This window comes from Suillus fuscotomentosus, assembly GCF_016647785.1.
Source record: "Suillus fuscotomentosus strain FC203 chromosome Unknown F5891scaffold_132, whole genome shotgun sequence".
NCBI classification, from domain to species: domain Eukaryota; kingdom Fungi; phylum Basidiomycota; class Agaricomycetes; order Boletales; family Suillaceae; genus Suillus; species Suillus fuscotomentosus.
Genome location: NW_024539644.1, coordinates 48,046 through 67,822, shown reverse-complemented (window position 1 = coordinate 67,822; position 19,777 = coordinate 48,046). Strand labels below are relative to the sequence as shown.

General features: G+C 46.9%; 7 protein-coding genes across 7 annotated transcripts; 1 reads left to right on the top strand and 6 right to left on the bottom strand.

The window, feature by feature from the left end:
* Window positions 1-1,374: 1,374 nt before the first annotated feature.
* On the bottom strand, window positions 1,375-2,546 carry F5891DRAFT_964500 (uncharacterized protein; the record flags this gene model as incomplete). The annotated part of the gene is made up of 3 exons (XM_041376096.1): window positions 1,375-1,594; window positions 1,653-2,082; window positions 2,261-2,546. Coding segments are annotated over 3 exons (936 nt in total), but the record flags the coding sequence as incomplete, so codon positions are not given.
* A 3,172-nt stretch (window positions 2,547-5,718) lies between these two features.
* F5891DRAFT_1197809 (uncharacterized protein) lies at window positions 5,719-7,591 on the top strand (the record flags this gene model as incomplete). Its single annotated transcript, XM_041368534.1, has 6 exons — window positions 5,719-5,886; window positions 5,938-6,036; window positions 6,091-6,438; window positions 6,495-6,833; window positions 6,887-7,267; window positions 7,322-7,591. The coding sequence occupies 6 exons, from the start codon at window positions 5,719-5,721 to the stop codon at window positions 7,589-7,591; spliced, it is 1,605 nt and encodes a 534-aa protein (XP_041217994.1).
* Window positions 7,592-9,011: 1,420 nt separating this feature from the next.
* Window positions 9,012-9,668, bottom strand: F5891DRAFT_964496 (uncharacterized protein; the record flags this gene model as incomplete). Its single annotated transcript, XM_041376094.1, has 3 exons — window positions 9,012-9,152; window positions 9,204-9,350; window positions 9,402-9,668. Coding segments are annotated over 3 exons (555 nt in total), but the record flags the coding sequence as incomplete, so codon positions are not given.
* Window positions 9,669-9,971: 303 nt separating this feature from the next.
* F5891DRAFT_904856 (uncharacterized protein) lies at window positions 9,972-10,550 on the bottom strand (the record flags this gene model as incomplete). Its single annotated transcript, XM_041373530.1, has 2 exons — window positions 9,972-10,178; window positions 10,230-10,550. Coding segments are annotated over 2 exons (528 nt in total), but the record flags the coding sequence as incomplete, so codon positions are not given.
* A 22-nt stretch (window positions 10,551-10,572) lies between these two features.
* Window positions 10,573-11,079, bottom strand: F5891DRAFT_964499 (RecF/RecN/SMC N terminal domain-containing protein; the record flags this gene model as incomplete). The annotated part of the gene is made up of 2 exons (XM_041376095.1): window positions 10,573-10,963; window positions 11,036-11,079. The coding sequence occupies 2 exons, from the start codon at window positions 11,077-11,079 to the stop codon at window positions 10,573-10,575; spliced, it is 435 nt and encodes a 144-aa protein (XP_041217991.1).
* A 1,030-nt stretch (window positions 11,080-12,109) lies between these two features.
* F5891DRAFT_986817 (uncharacterized protein) lies at window positions 12,110-13,979 on the bottom strand (the record flags this gene model as incomplete). Its single annotated transcript, XM_041377820.1, has 7 exons — window positions 12,110-12,632; window positions 12,704-12,912; window positions 13,017-13,077; window positions 13,136-13,475; window positions 13,528-13,540; window positions 13,666-13,742; window positions 13,916-13,979. The coding sequence occupies 7 exons, from the start codon at window positions 13,977-13,979 to the stop codon at window positions 12,110-12,112; spliced, it is 1,287 nt and encodes a 428-aa protein (XP_041217990.1).
* A 1,265-nt stretch (window positions 13,980-15,244) lies between these two features.
* Window positions 15,245-15,487, bottom strand: F5891DRAFT_964501 (uncharacterized protein; the record flags this gene model as incomplete). Its single annotated transcript, XM_041376097.1, has 1 exon — window positions 15,245-15,487. A coding segment is annotated over one exon (243 nt), but the record flags the coding sequence as incomplete, so codon positions are not given.
* Window positions 15,488-19,777: the final 4,290 nt, after the last annotated feature.

Here is a 19,777-nt window from a genome sequence, read left to right as displayed (position 1 = left end):
TAAAACTGAGTGTTGCAGGCCCCAGAGCGCATTCAGGATTTGGGGTGTGTTATCACTGATACCCATCAGAATAAGATATCACGGTCAACACAGGTTGAAAATTGTCATGTGAATCTTAGGTGGCATAGCCTGGAGTCTATGATATTGGGCAATGTGATTCACTTCATGGAGGCTCTGCGCTCAGAGAATTTGAGTGCAAAACATCACGTAGATTACAGGAGTCATGGCCTGTATTTGTCTGTTGCCATATTTGTGGTTGTTTCTGTCGCTACGTGCCAATTCCTGTCGCCGTTTTTGTCCCAATTATTGCTACTGTTTCTGTCACCGTTTCTGTCAACCCGTCCCAATTCTGTTACTGTCTCTGTCACCGTTTCTGTCACCGTTTCTGTCACCGTTTCTGTCAACCTGTCTGAATTCTGTTACTGTTTCTGTCACCGTTTCTGTCAACCTGTCTGAATTCTGTTACTGTTTCTGTCACCGTTTCTGTCAACCCGTCTGAATTCTGTTACTGTTTCTGTCACTGTTTCTGAATGTTTCTGTACCTGCTTCTGTCTGAATTTCTGTTTCCACTTCTGTCACCTTTTTCTGGTGCCACCTTGAGTCCCTGATTCCAATTTTCTAATTTCCTGGTAACTTGTCAGTGGCAATGCGATGATTTTGAATGTTCAAAAACAGGATACTCACGGCCAGCCCTTGATAGGATGGAGCACAAGGGTGGCACATAAAACAGCATAATTCAGTTTTATGAGCAGATTGGGAAAGGTTTCAGAATAAGGGAAACCAGTAAAAGAGGAATGAGTTGTTGAGGGCAACATGGCATTTATGACAATTGCGGCATAAAGACATATGTAACCGCTGAATTTTACTTTGTTTAGGTTGAATGAATCAGGCCTAAGACTTGGACTACGGAACAAACCGGTGTACTCAGAGGGCTCCTTAAAGTGGGTTGTTCATCAAATTATGCGTCTATTGCGCAACTTTTATTCTAGGCCAGATACCGAGATTTCATTTGCAATGTGACCAAACGTGACACATTTGGTTATTACGAATTAATTTATAAACGCCGAGCTGGCAAAAATTCCTCACTGCAGAGCCTTGCATCACATAATCATCATAACCAGACAATCGGCAATTCATCACTACCTTGCCAATTTGTGAGGATGGGATGTAAATTAGGCAGGACCAGCAATACAGCAAATAATCACCATAAATAATAAGGAGGGTGCAGGCGCAGAATACAGAAAATTACATTCCTTCCAAAAAAGATTTTGTTCTGATCAACTATCTACAAATACATGACCTGAATTTTTGGGAACTGATAATCTGGCGAAACAACATGTCCAGGGATTCCTGGAGGGTTGCAGGTGCATCATCTCATGTCAGATGTAAATCCTTCATATCCACACCCAAAGTAACAGCACATTCAAGCAACTCCAGGCAATGGAATGCGCCAGGACACATATGGCCAAGCTCAGATGCCCCAAAATCCAGTATGATCACATTGGATTTGTTGATTGCAACATTGGCAGCCACCATGTCATTGTGCTTCACTCCCAGCTGGTGAATAGCAAGTAGTGACCTGAGAAGATGATGTCTGCAAAGAAAAATCAAATGCATGGGTGGGCCAATGAGGATTCTTGAAATGAACACACCTCTGATCAATTTCCAGGTCCAGGAAAGAATTCGGTGACACCCCTACATCATCCGTCAGAAGGAACAAGGCGCCTGACCCAGAATACAATCCTAGACATGTAGGAACCACTGATCCTTGAATGGTCTGCAGGGCCTGATAAATCTCGGCTTCAAGCAACAGCTCTTCACATAGATCATCCTCAGCCATTTTCATCACCACTGCAGAATCACCCATGTGCCCACTAAAGACTGTCAGCCGGTTGTTTGATATCCGCCTGTCCAGGACCACTGGGGTAGAAAAGTGAGAGGGTGGATTGAATTGGTCCACACCAGATAATGCAATGGGGACTGACGAACACCCAGATGTGGTGAAGATGAGTTGGGGGGAATCCATATTGGATGGTGAGACCTCTGATCTTATAGTAGCCTTTCCAGGTCTGCACATCTGGACTGGTAAGCATGTGCTCCACCATGAAATCACCCAGTTCAAAACACGTGATCCCAGGTTGTTCTGGAGTCAAAAATCTCAGATAAACACATCTGCAAGATGTGGGAATACCTACCATCATGATACTTCCCCCTGACACACCTGGAGTCGCTGGAGTACCAGGCTGTGGTAAATTGTGACTGTGATTGTCTGGATTATCCAGAGGTATGCCCAATGATGTGACAAACGGACCGGGCAACTGAGTAGTGCCACTGTTACCCGGTCTAGCCACCAAGGAATGGGCTATGAAAAAGCTCAGATCTGACAGTGTGGCCGCCAGTGCATTGTTATCGTCTGGCTGGTATTGGTATGAGGGGGATATGTGTAGGTTGTTCCCAGAGCGATGAACCAGCAAGAACATGTGTTGATTAGAGATGATACCGTGGTTACATTCTCGGGTTGAAAGCTGATGCCAAACCTGAACAACAGTTGAGCCATCATGAAACACTTCAAGTAAAGTAGATCACACCTGGTATATTGTACCAAGCACCTTGGATTGCCAGGTGCCCCCTGTCACCTCCTCCAGCTGAGATGAGCCTGTAGTACTGGCTTCTGTTTTCCACTTCTTTTCTCGCTGTATCTGAACCAGGATTTGGTACGCCGGAGCTAAATGTACCACCTGGTCTACACGCATTGTGGGGGACCACTCACTCCAGCAATCTCCCAGCTTTTGCAGCATATCTGCTGTTGCATTATTCACACCGGTGGCCTTCTGTGTTTTGACCTCCACTGTAATGCAAGTCTCGAAATCCCAAATAAATTCTGCATCCGGCCTTCCAGACGGCCCGCTCATGGATTTAGTTTGGATGGCACACCCTTTTAGGGAGGATGGAAAACCCAATGGGTCATCGCCGGGTCGACATGATATTTGGAACAAGCAGGTTGCCCCACATCCCACCGGCCCCATAAAAGCGGACTTGAGGTACTCGACGACATTGAACTCGTCATATATCCTGACGGGCATTGCTGACAAACGCCCAATTGCTTCTGGGGTCCAGGAGGTGCCATTCAAGACTGGACCATGGTGACTTAGTGTGTCCCTGGCCCACTGCCGTGTATGCTCCTTCTGGGCCAGATGGAGAGTATCCAGGTCCAGGCTGCAAAGCCCATGAAGAGACGATCCACTGGAATGCAGCTCCTCCGTGGAAATTTCCTTCAGACGACTACTGCGGACAAAATCGGGTGGCGCTGCGACACGAAGTTGACGGAATGCCTGTATGAAATCAAGTTCAGAGGATGTGGAATTGAGCAATGCAGGCCCCGGTATGTGTTTCCATTGTTCCATGTTTATGTAATGTGCGATAGTCTTGACTCTTGACAAGAATGTTGATGATTACCTTGTACAGTTCACTATCATTAATTGTGGCTGTGTGAGAATTCACGCTGGTTTTCAACGTTCCCAGTCTCGGTCTGGTTAGACATGTGTGAATCTACGATAGCCTTAGTAACAAATTTGTAATCGTGGACAATCAGCGTCAATCTGAAAATTGGACAAACACATGTCATATCTTGCACCTCGTCTTTACGATCTCGCAGATTTGCACATCTAGCTTGCACATTTATACTTGCGAGCCTCGCAATGTCACAGCATAATGCAGGAAAATCACGCAAAGTCCATTGTGCTGTTTTCCTGCTCTATGCTGGGTTCATCTCTGTTCCCCAACGGTCTTCCCTACAATGCCCAGAGCTCTTTGGCGCCCCTCCTTTACTGTGCCCTTCGACCAACAACAACCCCTCCCATAATCTTGCTGCAGCAGATAATCCTTCTGTTGATACAGCAAGCCACCGCTTGATATTTGGTATTCTAGTACACAGATGGCGCATTTCATCTATGTGAAGTTCACATACCAAAATATCAATGTTAACATTTACCTCTCCCACAATTGCTGTTGCGCACCTTCAGAACTCATTAACTCCCTCGCACAAACAAAGCAAATCGACATTGCAAGAGCTTGATTTGATGTCGCTGATATGTATGCTCGGAAACACTTCTTCATATCTTCTTCTGATGGTAATCCAAGATAATTCGTATGGTCATGGTTGTTGACACTGTCATTACGCTCTTCAACATCAGCTTCTTCTATCATACTCCTCTGTGCTTCACATTGAAGCTTCCTAGCAATTCTTTTCCTCTCAGCTTTGTTCTCATGCTCCTTCTCATGCTCCTCACCTTTCTGCTCTGTAGCTCGGTGTATCATATCCAAAATATGGTCAGGTATTTCGTGTATGATATCCATGATATGTGGCCATGTGAGTTTTTGAACTTTTGTCCTGAACATATTTTCAGGAAATACAGCGACCAGTTCAGCTTTCGTTATGATGACAATAAGTAAACCTCATACCATCCCGGTTCCATTCTCTTCGTTCAAATGTTATCATATCACCTCATCCTTCCACTTAGGCAATTCACGATCCATGCTGATTGACACAGATTGAAACCTTGGGTTTCCTAATGACATCCTTTTCAGGATTAGACCGGGACACTGGATGATATCAAGGGACTCAAGTGAATTCTTTTCAAGGATGATTATTCAAAACTCCTCCTCGCTGCTCCAACTCGGAGATTCCAAAGTTTTTTGTCGGGTGATAGAACTAGATCCTCTTTGGACCTTGGTGGACACAAATTGTCATATAAACTTGGGCATTACCTGATTTCTGCTTGTCACCCCAGATCCCCAATCATGGTCCAGCATAAATCAAAGGCAACCATGTCCAAAGATACACCTTATCCCTCTGACTCTTCTATTCCAACTAAACCTGTAATGCCCAAACTTGCATCTGCCGCTAGTGTCCTTGAAAAGCTCTGATGCCAAGAGAGGGCTTTTACGTTGGTACACAGAACCTTGCTCCCCAAGTTGAATATTTTTGAAGGTGACCTGCTATGACTGGCAATCCTGTAAGATACTAAATTTACAACGGTGAACATGATGTTATGTATAAGGGTCTGGTGCCTTGGGTTTCTGTTCTGTTTTCACCTGTAGAGTACACAGTAACTGTATGCAAAAGTACAACTGTTAAACCCTGACCAAACCAACGTATTGGTTGTAGTGTCGCGGACTGATCGCCGTCCCAGAGATAAGGTTGATACAAACTTCTGATTTCCTCAATTGGGCTGTGTTTCTCACCATGTCTTGGAAATAGAATTACTCAGAGAACTCCTCTGAGATCTTATCCCCTCAGTGCTGTATTTTGTACAATGGTCTGGACAAGCTACTTGGCATCCAGGGCTGTGCTACAACCATGCTTCACCGAAATAGAAGCTGCTCTGTGGGAAGATGACACCATGTCCGTGCTTCTACACCAGGATCCAAGAGTAAGTTCCTGTCATGCCTCAGTCTAACCTGTATAATGTTCTCTTCTCATATCATAGATGCTTGGACCAATGGCCTGGTATCAAGAACATTGTCAATTACATTGGACTAAGATGCCAGATGAAACAATATGCCGAGCCTATATTCAGTTCAGTTTGATGCAAATGTGTCATCAACAGGAGGCTATGAATGTTCTACTACAAGGAGTAGCTGAGGGCTTTGTCTTAAAAGGCCTGTTGGTGAGTGGACCCAGAATCTTTGCCCCCTCCCCTGTCTGCTGCCAAAATCATGTTAAACGCACCTCAGCTGAACACACAGGACCAGCTATTTGAAGATATCATGCCCCTGGAACTCATTGATGATGAAAATGCAATCTCTTATTGGTCTTGTGAGGCTGAGGAGAACTGTCTTAGATGGAGAATTGCATTTACCAACTTCTTCTCCCAAGGAACCCAGGTAGGCAGGCTTCAGACACTTCCTTAGAAAAATCATCTGGAAGCATATCAGGAGCTGGAGGCTCCAGCCATAACCGCACTGCAGGAGATGAGAAAATGGACTCGCAACCCAAGTATTGCCCACAAGTCTAGGATGGAATTTGCTATCTTGGTAAACATCATATGTTTCACATTCATTTGTCATGGTCTTTAACGCTAATCTCAGCGCTCCGGTCTTGGTCATGAAATCCTACGGATTGCCAACCCACAGGTGGGTTTGGAAAACAGGACCCCTTATCTGTCCCTCAGCTTCCAGCGATATCGTTGGAAAGAGAGCCTACTTAGTTGTATGCTTGGATGGGTTGATCGAGTCTTGCCTCCTAGAATTGAGACCAGCCAGTCTACAAATGCAAACGCCAAAGAATTCCTGCAACTCCTGTCCCGGCATAATGTGTGCCCATTTCGGTCCAATTACTCTTCAGTATTTGCATTTTCATCTGAGAGATGCTTCCTGGCTGAAGCTGTTCGATGGATGTTACCAACTCTGGCTGCCAAGACCCCATCTACCACATGGGTGTGTCCACTCCTTTATTCATACTGACAAGCACATCAATCTAGCTTGTTTTACAGGTACACAAAACCTCATTGAATCACCTATTCCGTTTGATCTGCGGTTTCTCAATCATTGATCTGGATGCCCTGCATTTGGATGAAGAATTGCTTTTGGTTCTGAAGTTGTCTACTGAGCTGAGGAGCCTACGACGAGAATTACTCAAAGGTTTTCATACAAAGTTCCACAATAATGTGGATCCAGATACCCAAGGTTGTCGCACATGCTATGATCAACCTGAGGATTCCAAGTGTGTCAGGTATTGGACGGTTGAGCCTAGTCATCACTTTGAATTCCATGGAAAGGTCATCACACCCTATCAGGCCAATGATCCAGATCGACTTCCTCCCATAGGCAAGGTAAGTATCTTGATGTTGATGTTTATGTCTGCCTTTAACTCTTTCATATGTAGGGCTGTGCATCCCAAACCAACTACGTTCCTCTAATGGACCTGGGTCTGAGAAAGATCTCACGCCGTGCAGATGTACTGGAACGTTGTGGTCGGGACGTGACCCTGTTGATTGATATCAGCTCACCCAGTACCATATTGGCAGGAGTTTCTTTTGACACATTTTCTCATGTGGACCTTCAGAAGATCCGTTGCGATGCCTCTGCAAAGGAAACCAAATCCATCAAACGTGGCAGCCAGTTCAGCCGATTTGAATGGGGTAGGATGCATCCAGTTGGTTCCAGGAAGCCTGCTGGGGGAAGACCTGGAGACACCTATACGAGCTATGCCGGTATGGAGGTTACAAATACAGCCCATATTAGGTTGCTCTTTGCTCATGCCACTGTATGTTCTTAATGTCTTTCGATCTTTATTCCCAAATGATCCCTGAAATCCTAGGATGTAGAAAGGATGGTGGCTGCAATCACACCGTTACATCCTCATGCAGCCAAGGAGCTTCGAGAGTTGTCTTCTGAAGTCAATTCTTTGGGGGGCATAGGCGCAACTGCATATTACTGTTGGAACTTTGTGGCACCGCAGCATATGGACCGTGATGCCACTTGGACCATATCCCTGCAGACCTGCAAAGAGGCACCAGCAGATGAGTTCAACTTCGTCATGATGGACCTTGGCTGCTATGTGGAAACAGCTGAAAATGCCCTGTGGTAAGTAAGTCCAAACAGCTGGAGTTGAGTTACTACTCAAGAACATCAGGTGGTTTCAAGGTTATCACACACATGGCACAGTAATTCCCCGGTTATCATCCATGTTATCCAACAGAAATTTATCACAAGGAATAGGAGTTACTTTACCCAGAACTTCATTGCAGGCTGCCCAAAAACAAAGCTTGGCACGTGCCGCATTTGAAGCCTTGGCTCAAAAATGGCATGTAGATAATTGAAACACTTCATCATTACTGTACAACAACACACAATGTCTGTACTATTTTACTTTGGTCTTATAAGGAGGTCATAAGCTTTGTCTGCCATCAAATATGACGAGAATGCTAGGACAGCTGGGTTCCCTGAATTTGAGGACGAACCAGTCTGACTGGCCGATTCCCAAGGAACCTGATTGAAAACAGTTAGCCATGATTCTCCAATTGGCGAAACAACTCACCGAGTCCGAGGGTCAGTTAGTTGCCCATTGATAGGATCAAATAGTTCGCAGGGAGAACACAATTTTGGAGACAAATGGTAACAAACTAGATGCTTGTAGGATTTGGTGCAGGGTCTCCAACCCCATTCGTCGGAGCTTGATGTTGGTGCTTGTTGCTGGGACGTCGGATGATGCGGGTACTCTCTGTGTAAATAGAACGTCGAGAATGCGGCGTTGAACTTTGGGCTGCAGATCTCCAGGGGATGACATGTTACGCAGGACCATAATAAGAATTTCGTCGAGGACGCGGGCTGCCTGCACATCAACTGCAGCGCTGACGAAAGTCTCGTGATCCACAGAAGATGATATGTAGGCTAGTTCCATGCGACACTGGGTGCGCGATAGATGAGGCGATGGATGTGAAGCTACGGCGCATGAGAATGAGAACGGGAATTGACTCGGGATGAACGACTTACTTGGTCCAGTCGATGACTTGCTGGTAGGTGTTGTTATCGCTGTCGTTGCTTGGAAACGCGTTAGAGTACACACGCTGGATAGAGTCAGCTTAACCCTGATTGAAGGAGGTGGGAGACTCACAAGATCGGCACCGTGAAGATCGAGTTGACCTCCATAGTCTTGAGCATTCACGTCAATCTGAGTCTGGTCAATGAAACCAGTGATCTGGATGTACTCGAACATGCAGAGTAACTGAACGCTCTGAAGGGTACCATTGGGAACGAGAGGAGTGCTGTGGCCAGGCTTCGTGCACCAGCAGCGCCATGCAACCTCCTCCTGCTCAGTAAAAACAAGAAAATCGAAAATTGTAATTATGAGTGATTAATGCGTGCAGTGTTAGCAAGAGACTCACCGTCAATGTGGTTCACCATTGAGGTGCGGCATGTGGAATTCTGGTTCTCGGTGGTAGAGTTACAGATGTTGTAACCAACCTGAGGGCCACGATAGCGACATCTGCAATGTCATCGCCAACGACTCAAACCTCGTCGAGTCTGTTAGAGTCAACGACTAGTTCATGTCCTCCAGGGGGGCGCTGGCCTTCATGAACCGTCTTGAGCATGCCAGTCAGCTCAGCTGATGCCTCTAGCTGTAATGTTACAGCATCGTATGTTTTTTTCTGAGGCACAAATCAGATCCAAAGACCAAAACTGTGAGCTGCAAGATTTACCGCATTCCCAGTAAGAACAGCCTGCAGATATCCTGTCCCGTCCCACAGGACAATAAACATGATTTCTTGCTGATCGTGCCGCCTGTGAACCCACCCAGATACCCGGACGCGCTGCCCGCGAAGGGACTCCATTTTTACGATCTTGGACTGTATGATTTGGAAATAAGCAGGATATTTATAATTTATCAACACAGTCACCTTGACAGATTGAGGGAGGGATGGATCTTCAGTAAGCACAATGTTTTTGCTGTCCTGTAGCCTTCGTTCGCGTTTCTCTGCCTTCTCTTTTGCTTCTCTCTCTTCTGCTTGCCCTTTGAGTCGTTTCTTCTCAAGTCCCTGAGCGTCCTTTGTGGCCTTCTGCATCGCAGACTGAGTTGGTGCATCGTATACAGCATTTGTGTCTTTGCGGATCTGGAGTTGTGTTGTTTCAACTTCGGCGGAAGGCGTCGAGAAGAGGGCGTAGGAATTATTATGTTGAGATGCACGTCTGTGGGCCTCTGCATACAAAAAGTAGAAGCCAAAGAAGACGAGAGTCTACAGATGGCTTACCTGCTGCTGCATGCCTAGCATTGCAAGGTCCCACGTGAGTGAGCGTAGCTTAGCCTGCTGACGTTCAGCATCACCTGTTCCCGCATCTTCTGTCAATTTTGCAGCTTTCTGGATCAATACTTGACCTGGGCATCCACCTCCACTAGCTCAAGTTCTGGTTACCCATTAGAGTTGGCTAGGCGTTGAATAGAAAATCAACCGACCTTGGCTTCTAATGCCTTTTCGCCTTCTCGAGTTCTCGTACAACTGCTGTGTGGGCCTTGCTTGCTCTGCACGTGCATCCTTAAGAGACTTCTCGCTTTCTCCATGCTCTGCATGGAGGCCAGCAAGGGCCCTAGACTTTGTTTGAATGTCGCAGGCATTCGCTTCGAGTGCCTCTTTGATCTGGAAAAGCTTGTGAAGAATATGCTTTAGAATAAGGTTGTCCTTGGAACGCATAAGTATTTTATTGAAACGAATGGTAAAACACAGGCGCACTTTATGATCACACAAGCTCTCAAATCGCTCTGCCTCTCCCTTTTGTTCCTTATACTGTTTTATTTCGCCTGCGATGCCTCTCCTCTTAGTGAAGTTGAAGGTTGCGTTCTCTGTTGTGCGTTCTTGGGCTTCCTTCGCTTTCTTGTATTCCTGTGAAAGCGAGAGAGAACCTGAAATCTGTTCTATGAGGCGGGAAAGCTCTCTTGGAGACTGAGATGCAACAGCTTTGATATCACCCTGGAAGACGAGGAAGTTCTTCAAGTTGGCTTTGACGAGGATATTATGGGACGTCAGGGCGGCATTGTGCGCGGTGTAGGTGACAACCTTGTTGTTGAGACGGTATTCAGACGCTCCAGTGGTTGATATTCTGCACGACAAATAACACAGTTAGAAGTCCCGGGTAAGTGAGACAAGGTAGCACACACATTCGTTGGAATAACCATTCCTTTCTCTTGTCATCCTGGAACACTGCAAGCACCCATGCTTTCTTTGCAGTCCCTTCACCCTCACCCTCGCCATCGCTATTAACATCCTCCTCCTGATCTTGTGTGGCCTCAGAGCCATCCAAGGGGCGGCGCCCACGGTAGACGAGATCTTTCAGCTGGCTACTGCGCAGCTGCACACTCTTTACACCAAGCACAAAAGAGATTACATCCATGAGATCTGATTTTCCAGCGCCATTGGGACCGATAATGGAGGTGAGGTTCTTGAAGGGTCCAATCACTTGGTGGCCCCTGGAGAGAAATGGGTAGAGCTGGTGATTAGATATATGAATTAGTTTTTGACAAGGTATTACATGGGCGCACCAATACGACTTGAAATCGCTCACTTCTACACGGATGAGAGGCATCTTGACCAAGCCAATTCGAAATATTGGTCTTACTGGCAGTTGCTTACCCTTATAAGTTGAGTCTAAGTTGCACTGACGTGACTCTGTCACAAACACGCCTGTCACACCTTCGGACAGACGGTAGCGGACGATTACTGAGAAGAATTGAATTTAATGGCTATACAAGAAGTGCATGCGCACTTGTAAGTCAAAGGGCGAAGGCACTGGCCAAAACGTAAGGTCAAATAGTGATGCGTAGTGGCGACGACGAAAGATATGAATACAGGCAGACATTATGATGTGCGAAAATAAACATTAAAAATTGACAGAAAGGGAAATAGAACCCAAGTCAAAGTGTACTATGTCGCAGTCCTCAAAGTCCTCAATGAGGCTGCGGGCGTCCAACGCTAATGGCAGAGCTTTCCTTATAGCGGCACGATAAGACGTCACACTGCATGGTCTGCAGATGGTACATCGGACAGAGAAATCACGAGGCGTCAGAACCGCCATGTACGTCCCAGTCAATATTTCAGAGATGGAGATGCATACGCGTGGCGAGGATAGCAAGGATAAAGACCTGGAACCTGTAAATGTGTTTGTGGGTGTCGTTAGTAGGAATTTGCAGCAGAATTCGAAGGTGCATACTCTTCAAAGAAGTAGTAATCCTAGAGACAACACAATGCCCACCGTAGAAGAATTCGATTGCGTTGGGACAGTCAATTCTCCGGGAGACAGTATTGGACTCGGCGGCCATAATCCCCCCCCGGAACAGATGGAAGCTTGACGCTATTTAAGGAAACTGGTGAGATTTGAGGCCCAGGGGTGCCTGGTTTAATCATGACGGGGTCAATATCTGTGACTGAGATCCATTAGTGTGGTGTCTTTACTCACGCAGAGCGCTTTCTTCCGCCCGGAGCACTTTGAATATTGGAAATGATTGTGACCGTTATGGTGCACGACGTGTTGGTGGATACGGGGCTGGACCTGGTGTTGAGCAATGATGACGGGCCTGTGCGTGCTGCTTCCCGAGTTTTCGCGCGGTTGGTGACCATTACCAGAGGGACCTGCGTGACGTGTTTGCGAACAAAGATGTTGTGAAGAATGTGAGTGGTGGAGGTTTTGCGAACTGGGTGCGCGTTGAAGTGAATGGGTCGGAGGCTGATTCAGAAAGTGCAGGTTTTGTGAACTGCTTGTGCGGTGAAATGAATGGTTTGAAAGCTGGGTGGGTGGCGCGAAACGAAGCTGCTGCGAGGTGGTGCGCCGAATGGTCTGAGGCACGGCAGATGTCGAATGGGAATGTTGGTGATTCCCGTGTCTGTGGGACTGAACTTGAGTGTGATTGTGATTGTGATTGTTCCTGGAATTGTGATTGTTCCTGGATGACGGTTGAATATTGGAAGGCTTTGAAACGAATTGCGGAATGGGCATAGGTGGAGGACGTGGTGCATGGCGAGACATTAGAGGGTGAGGTGGTGCCAAAGGCATATAGGGATACGGGGTGGTCGGGTTGCATGGGGAATTTGTGGGGGAGGTGCGCATCCGCGAGAAGGAAAGTGTCAGCTTCAATTGCTCCTCTTCAAACTGAGATCTGCACACACATGTTAGTCCGTCCCTCACCCTCAAAACCGCGAAAAAGAAAACTCACTGGCGCGTCAGCCTCGCAACCTGCTGATCAAATCTAAGTCGCGCCTGACTCTCCTCCTCGGTGACTTTCAACTGACGCTCCTCAAACTCCCAAACATTCTTGATGTCGATCTGGGGGCAAAATGAGGCCAAAACACCGCCTTCAGCTGAGTCGATCACACATTGGAGTTTTGCGATTTGCGAGGAGTGTTTTGAGTGTGAGGTTTGAGCCTGAAATTCCAGTCAGATACCTCTGGGTCTGTTACACAGTCACGCGAACCTTTTTGAGCTCAGGAAAGAGCTTCTTGGGGAAGGAAAAGACGAGAAAGGTGAACCATAGAGCGACGTGGGACGGCGGCGGATAGTTGTAGGGAGTAGGGATCAGAATAGTGGATCCTGAACGTCAAAATTAGCCACATGAGCATATCCTAACGGAAGAGACATCGCCACTCACTTTTCGATGTACTCCTCAAGCTTGGCAACGTACTCAATTTCTACTACCGAGTACGGCTCAACGATGCGTAGGAGGTTCTGCTGGAGAAGGGTGTCGTAAAGCGCTGGAAGATGCGCTGCAGACTGAGAGTGTTTCCTTGAGCTTTGCCTCGCGTTTGGATTCTGTATAAGGATGTCATGCTGTACGCATTTCTGGTAATGGGTGAGTGCTCCCCATAAATAACGGTGGAGTGTGTCAAGGAGTGCAAGTGCCGTGCAGTAGAGAGGACTGTTGAGGTCGGTAGGCGTGCCTGGGAGCGGAGTAACTTCAATGCGCAGTGCCGGTTGTGCAAAGGTTGAATCTGAGATCGTGGTGAGGTTGGAAGGGATGAATCAGAAAGCAAGATGTGATACCGTAGGCTAATCTCTGAGCGCAAGATCAGTGTCGAATTGTACTCTGGGTAATAAATCAATTGCGACACAGCTGTCTCGAACTGTTGGAGTAGATCATATCAACACAACGGAAATCACATAAGGAGATTGTGCACGCACCAATTCAAGCGGAACATCTGCAGGACAGCTAACCAACGATTGGAATTTGAAGTGCAAAGGATTGGATTCATTGGAATCTGAATCGCGCAGCGGAGTACATCACGATGAAGTGATGGAAATCACATGACGAAGGATTGAATCTTGGTCATTGAACTGAGGGTGCTGTAGCGGCTAGCCATACTTCAGAGAGGCCATATACTTCAGAGACACCTCAGAGACACTTCATACTTCGCCATACTCTGTTGCTTACAAAATCGAACCACGTGACTGTTCAGTTTTCCTTTTGCTACTACTAGCAGTGTAGCACCGTCCATTGCTCATCCGAACCGACTTAGTGTTTCACGCTGAAACTCGGCGTGTCTCCAAACCAAAGCTCAGCCTCGCGCAGCACCTAGCTACTACACCATCGCTCTTTGATCTTGATTCGTTACTTCTAGTCCGAATCGTCTTAGTGTTTCACGCCGAAACTCGGCGGGTCTCCAAACCAAATCTTGGCCTCCCGCAGCACTTGTTTACTCGTATTACCCCAACTCTCCAGTAACTTCACGACAATGCAAGAAAACAGTTGCTCGAAGGAATTATGGTATACGGTATGTAATTAGATCATCTTGGAACTTGACTTGCATTGACCAGATCAGTGGTGTATGCAGAATTGGTGCCGTATTATAAGTTAGTAACTTCTGCGGGTGCTCTTACACCTCATTCCGCGTTGCTCGAATTAGCCATCCTCCAGTTTATGACTGGTAGTGCACCTCTTCTTGATGCACTATCGACATTCACTGCCACTGAACTCACAACCTACAACAACTTCGTCGCTCTCACCATCATTCCCTCACCCTCAAATGAGTAGATCTCAAGAAACGGGTATGCTCGTTTTTCCAACTGGTATCTCCCACTGCTGATCATATTTCCTGTAGCACATTACCGCACCAGAAGTTATGTCCGTTTTGCCTGAAATCCTGATCCTTGGAGACCTCTCAAACAACCTTTATGACTTTGGTACGTTTCTTCGCGCCCACAATCTACTTCCGAGGCCCCTCTTTGTCTGATGTGATTGATAATGACCAACATGTCCATGCCCATAGTGACCCTCGAGCAGACGTATCTCCTGCCCTAGCGACTCCTCTCGCCTCATACTATGTACGAGAGATGCGCATCTTGGCATACAGCCAACTTCTTGAGTCCTACCGCAGCCTCACTCTTGAAAGCCTTATGGCACCTTTGTTTACATGTAATTTAGGTCTGCGGTAGCGTGCCCTTACATCAATCGAATATGACATCCACCCTGCCATCCCCTTGTGCCCACGTTAAGAAGATCGACAATTAACTTTATCGACGTGTCGCTATCACACTGACCTTCGCAAACTGAGATCCTTCTGCAGAGAGTTTCTTTATTTCGGAGACATGTGCAACGGCAATTGATTTTCCTCGTCTCTGGAAACGATCTCTACATCCCCCTTCATATTATAACTCCTCTTACAGGGACGGAACTCCAAGCGCTAGTTGATAACCAGAATAACTGTCACAATTCCCCACACCTTCTCTGTCTCCAACCCCAATGCTCATGGCACGCAGCCTTTTAGCGCCTAGCTTCTTCCCTCAATCCCCAATCTAAGTGGCTCTCACTCTCAGTAACTCCTGCAGCCATGACGATGGAAGGGAAGTCGATGGCAGGTCCACGTATCACGGCGCCCTTGGTAAGGACAGTTTCAGTAGAGGCAACGAGTGTACCCCCAACAGTAGCCATGGGGATATGGACAAGCTCACCGTCGATGTTGAGTGGGCCGGCAATACTAAGAAGAATATAAATGTAGCTGACGACGCACGAGCGGAGAACACGGGAGTAGTCGTAGTTGTGCGTGGGGATATCCGAGTATTCGAGGGTCGGTGGGATTTGTATGGGCTAGACATCATATGAGAACTTGTGCCGATGACGAATGATGAACGTGGACTTACAGATCAATGCACAACGGATGGCTAGAAGTTTACGTCGCTAGCGGCAAGGTTGGCGAGAACACTAGCAATGTCAGGAGATGTAATGTCGATGTTGTGCGAGACTGAGTTGCTCCCATGTATCAATAGAGAAAGGGAGGTATGTGGGTGGACGAATTGCTCGTGCTAAGGGAAAATGCATGACGACCGGGGCAGAATATATGCAGTCCTAAGCAATTAACTAACCTAACACTAAAGACCGAGGCTGAATGTAATGCAGATGCACAGCTGAGTTTTGAGCCGGGAGATGAACGAAGTAGAGTGGGAGCGAGCTGTGAGACTGTAGAGTAGGATGGTAGAAGATAGAGGTCAGCTGGTGAGCTGGAAAAAAATATGGGGGAGTTTCCTCCTCCTCCCCCTGTAAGCCACCCAGAGTGAAGTTTGGGGCCTAGCTCGAGCAATTTTGACCCGGGAGATGAGCGGAGTAGCGCGGGAGCGAGCGGTATATCTGTATAGTAAGATCATAAAAATTGAGGTCAGCCGGTGTGATGGAAAAAAAAGATATGGGTGGATTACCTCTTTTCCCCCTTAAGCCACCTAGAGTGAAGTTTCCGGGCATAGCTCCAGCGATGTTGACCCGGGAGACAAACTGAGTGGAGCGGGAGCGAGTTATAGACCTATATAATAGAATGACAAAATTTTGAGGTCAGAAAGTGCGAGGAAAAAAGTTATGGGTGGATTACCTCCCCCCCCCCCTAAGCCACCTAGAGCGACATTTGGGGCATAGCTCCAGCATTTTTGACCCGGGAGACAAACAGATTGGAGCGGGAGCAAGCTATATCTCTGTAGAGTAGGATGGAAAAAGAGCCGTCCTCATATATGGATAGGCATCTTTCCAGTGTATCATGGCCTATGTCATCGATTACTTCACGCGTCACGCCGCTTCCGTGAACTCACAACCTACAATGACTTCGTCGCTCTCACCATCAATACCATCACCCTCAAACAAGTAGATCTCAAGAAATGGGTATGCTCGTTTCCTAACTGGTATCTTCCACCTACTCACCCTTCGTCAAACCACTATCTCCCAAACATGTTACGCCCGCTCTGTTCTCCCAGGGTGCACAGAAGCTTACATAAAAATGTCTTGTACATCTGGTACACAGTCGCTTTCTCCCTCATCCCACTCCAGCTCGACATCATGCTCAAACCACGACATCTTAGCATGGTGCCAGCATCTTGGTTCTATGACATACAACTCTGGCGTTGTGAACGCGACGCACACAATGTATGCACCCTCCAATGGCAGGTACGATTGCATGGCGACGAATTTGCCTTCATCGAGAGGTTATGAGTGATCGAGGGACGATGGATGGATGGACTGCCCGCGTCTTCTAACTTTCATGAACTTCGTGCCTTTTCGTACACGATCGTTCTGATGGGCTTCATGTACATCTTTACATACGATCAGTGAATACACTGTCATGGATTCAAAAAATTTCTCGCGTGTTGGGATGCAGCATGAGTAGATAAATTAACCTCTTACTGCACGCTGACTACTGCCCATCCGACTCCACCACCTCGTCCGACAACAGACTACCTGGTCTTCATCAAGCTCCATAAAAATGTGAAAGTCCCAGAGAACGTCGAAAGGACAACCCGTGCAAACGGCGAGCGAGAACTTTGGGAAAATTGGGGCAAGACACAGTCACATGTGAGTCTTGGAAATTTCAGTTAGAAGAAGCTCAATATTAGACACTCCAGGCTACCCCACTGGAGAATCACATAGTCGCCAACCTGTGGGGAACATGTTATCTGCAGCAGTGTTATCACCTAATAGAGTATCTTATCTAAAGCCATAGTTGAAATATCCATCCATATACCCAATATTACCAATCTGCTCATAAAACTGAATTATGCTGTTTTATGTGCCGCCCTCGTGCTCCATCCTATCAAGGGCTGGCCGTGAGTATCCTATTTTTGAACATTCGAAATCATCGCATTGCCACTGACAAGTTACCAGGAAATTAGAAAATTGGAATCAGGGACTCAAGGTGGTACCAGAAAAAGGTGACAGAAGTGGAAACAGAAATTCAGACAGAAACAGTAACAGAATTGGGACAGGTTGACAGAAACGGTGACAGTAACAGTAACAGAATTGGGACACGTTGCCAGAGACAGTAGCAATAATTGGGACAAAAACACTGACAGGAATTGGCACATAATTAGCGACAGAACAACCACAAATATGGCAACAGACAAATATAGGCCGTGACTTCTGTAATCTACATGATGTTTTGCGCTCAAATTCTGTGAGCGCTGAGCGTTAAAAAGAAGACCTCCATGAAGTGAATCACATTGCCCAATATCAGAGACTCCAGGCTATGCCACCTAAGATTCACATGACAATTTTCAACCTATGGTGACATCAGTGATAACACGCCCCAAATCCTGAATGCGCTTTGGGGCCTGCAACACTCAGTTTGATCATATCTGCGGAGCATCCAAAATATTTGCGTTCGAATAATACAGATGTTATAGTCAAGTACGCGCTAGTGACCGTGCTGATTGACTGGATCGACTTGACCGCTTGATAGATGGGAAAACACGTTCAAATATCATGATTATTATTTATGATCTGTTGAATGTCTCTGAAAAGTAGTGTTGAAAGGGTGATTTGTGTTTGACGAAGACCTCTTCCACTAATGTGGGCATCAGGGACATTGTTATGGTCTAAGGGAGTGCCACATCCAAAACCCTAGTTTAAACATCTTGCCAAATGCCAGATACTCCAAGCTACCCCACCTAATATTCACATGATCACCAACCTATGGTGACCATGATTATCTGACAGTGCTATCACCCAAGGGAGTGTCAGATCCAAAACCCCAGTTTGAACATCTGTTCCAATGAGAGATACTACAGGCTACCCCACCTAAGACTCACATGATTGCCAACCTGTGGGGACCATGCTATCTGACAGTGCTATTGCCCAAGGGAGTGTCAGATCCAAAACTCTAGTTCAAACACCTATCCATATACCCAATATCTGCCCATATTGTCCAACATGAGATACTCCAGGCCGCCCCACTATACCCAACATTAGATATATCACATTCAACATACCCCAGAAAAGGCCTCATAGAGGCGCAGTACAGTGGACAGGGAGACAGAGCCAAACTAACAATACCCCAGGACAGGCCTCATAGAGGCACCATCCCAGGAGGAGTCCAACCAGCCTCATAGAGGCGCAGTTCAGTGGACAGGGAGACACAGTCAAGCCAACAATACCCCAGGACAGGCCTCATAGAGGCGCCATCCCAGGAGGAGCCCAACCAGCCTCATAGAGACATAGTTATACTGGACAAGAAAGGGAAGAAGAAGACCACATCCAAGGTCCCAGGCCAGGCCTCATAGAGACACCAACACAGGGATGTCCAACCAGCCTCATAGAGACATGGTGATACTGGACAAGAAGAATAAATATAATATTCTAGACACAAATCAAAGAAAAGAAGAACTTTGTCAAGTAAGTGATAGTAAAAGAAGAGAACAGACAGAGAAAAGATTTGGTTCAAGTTCGCTTTTCTTTGCTTATGTCGGCAGTGCCAAACAAAGCCACGCAGTATTACAATTTTCTCATTTTCGTCTATATCACAGCCGTACTGACTGGCATTGACGATGATGACCGGTCCTTCTTCTGCAGCTTTCCGCAGGTCAGAAAACAGCGGGGGTAGGAGAAACCGAGAAAGGGCAGACATCATGCGGATGCGGGAGACGACATCATCCCATTGCATGGTCAGCTGCTGGATGTCTAGGGACTGGTCTTCGGTGGATTTATCGAATGCGCTGCAAAGGCGAAAACTTAGCTGCTGTAACTCTTTCGCCAGGGCTGCGCCCGTGTCACTAGACAGTGAAAGTTCGTTGAGTGGTAAGCGTAAGCATGTCAGCCGGGTCCAAAATACTGCACGGCCTTGCTCCACCAGTTCGACAGCAGCTGTCAGTGCGCCGCGACAAACACTGCACGAGAAAGCATCTGTGGCAACCGAGGAAGTAGCCATCCTGACGATATCGAAATGGCGTAAAGAAGGTGATAACAGAGTCACATGCTGATCTAGGAATTTCAATGCAGTTTGACAGGCAACCAATACGGAGTCGTAGTTCGTCTCTTCGGCAAAGG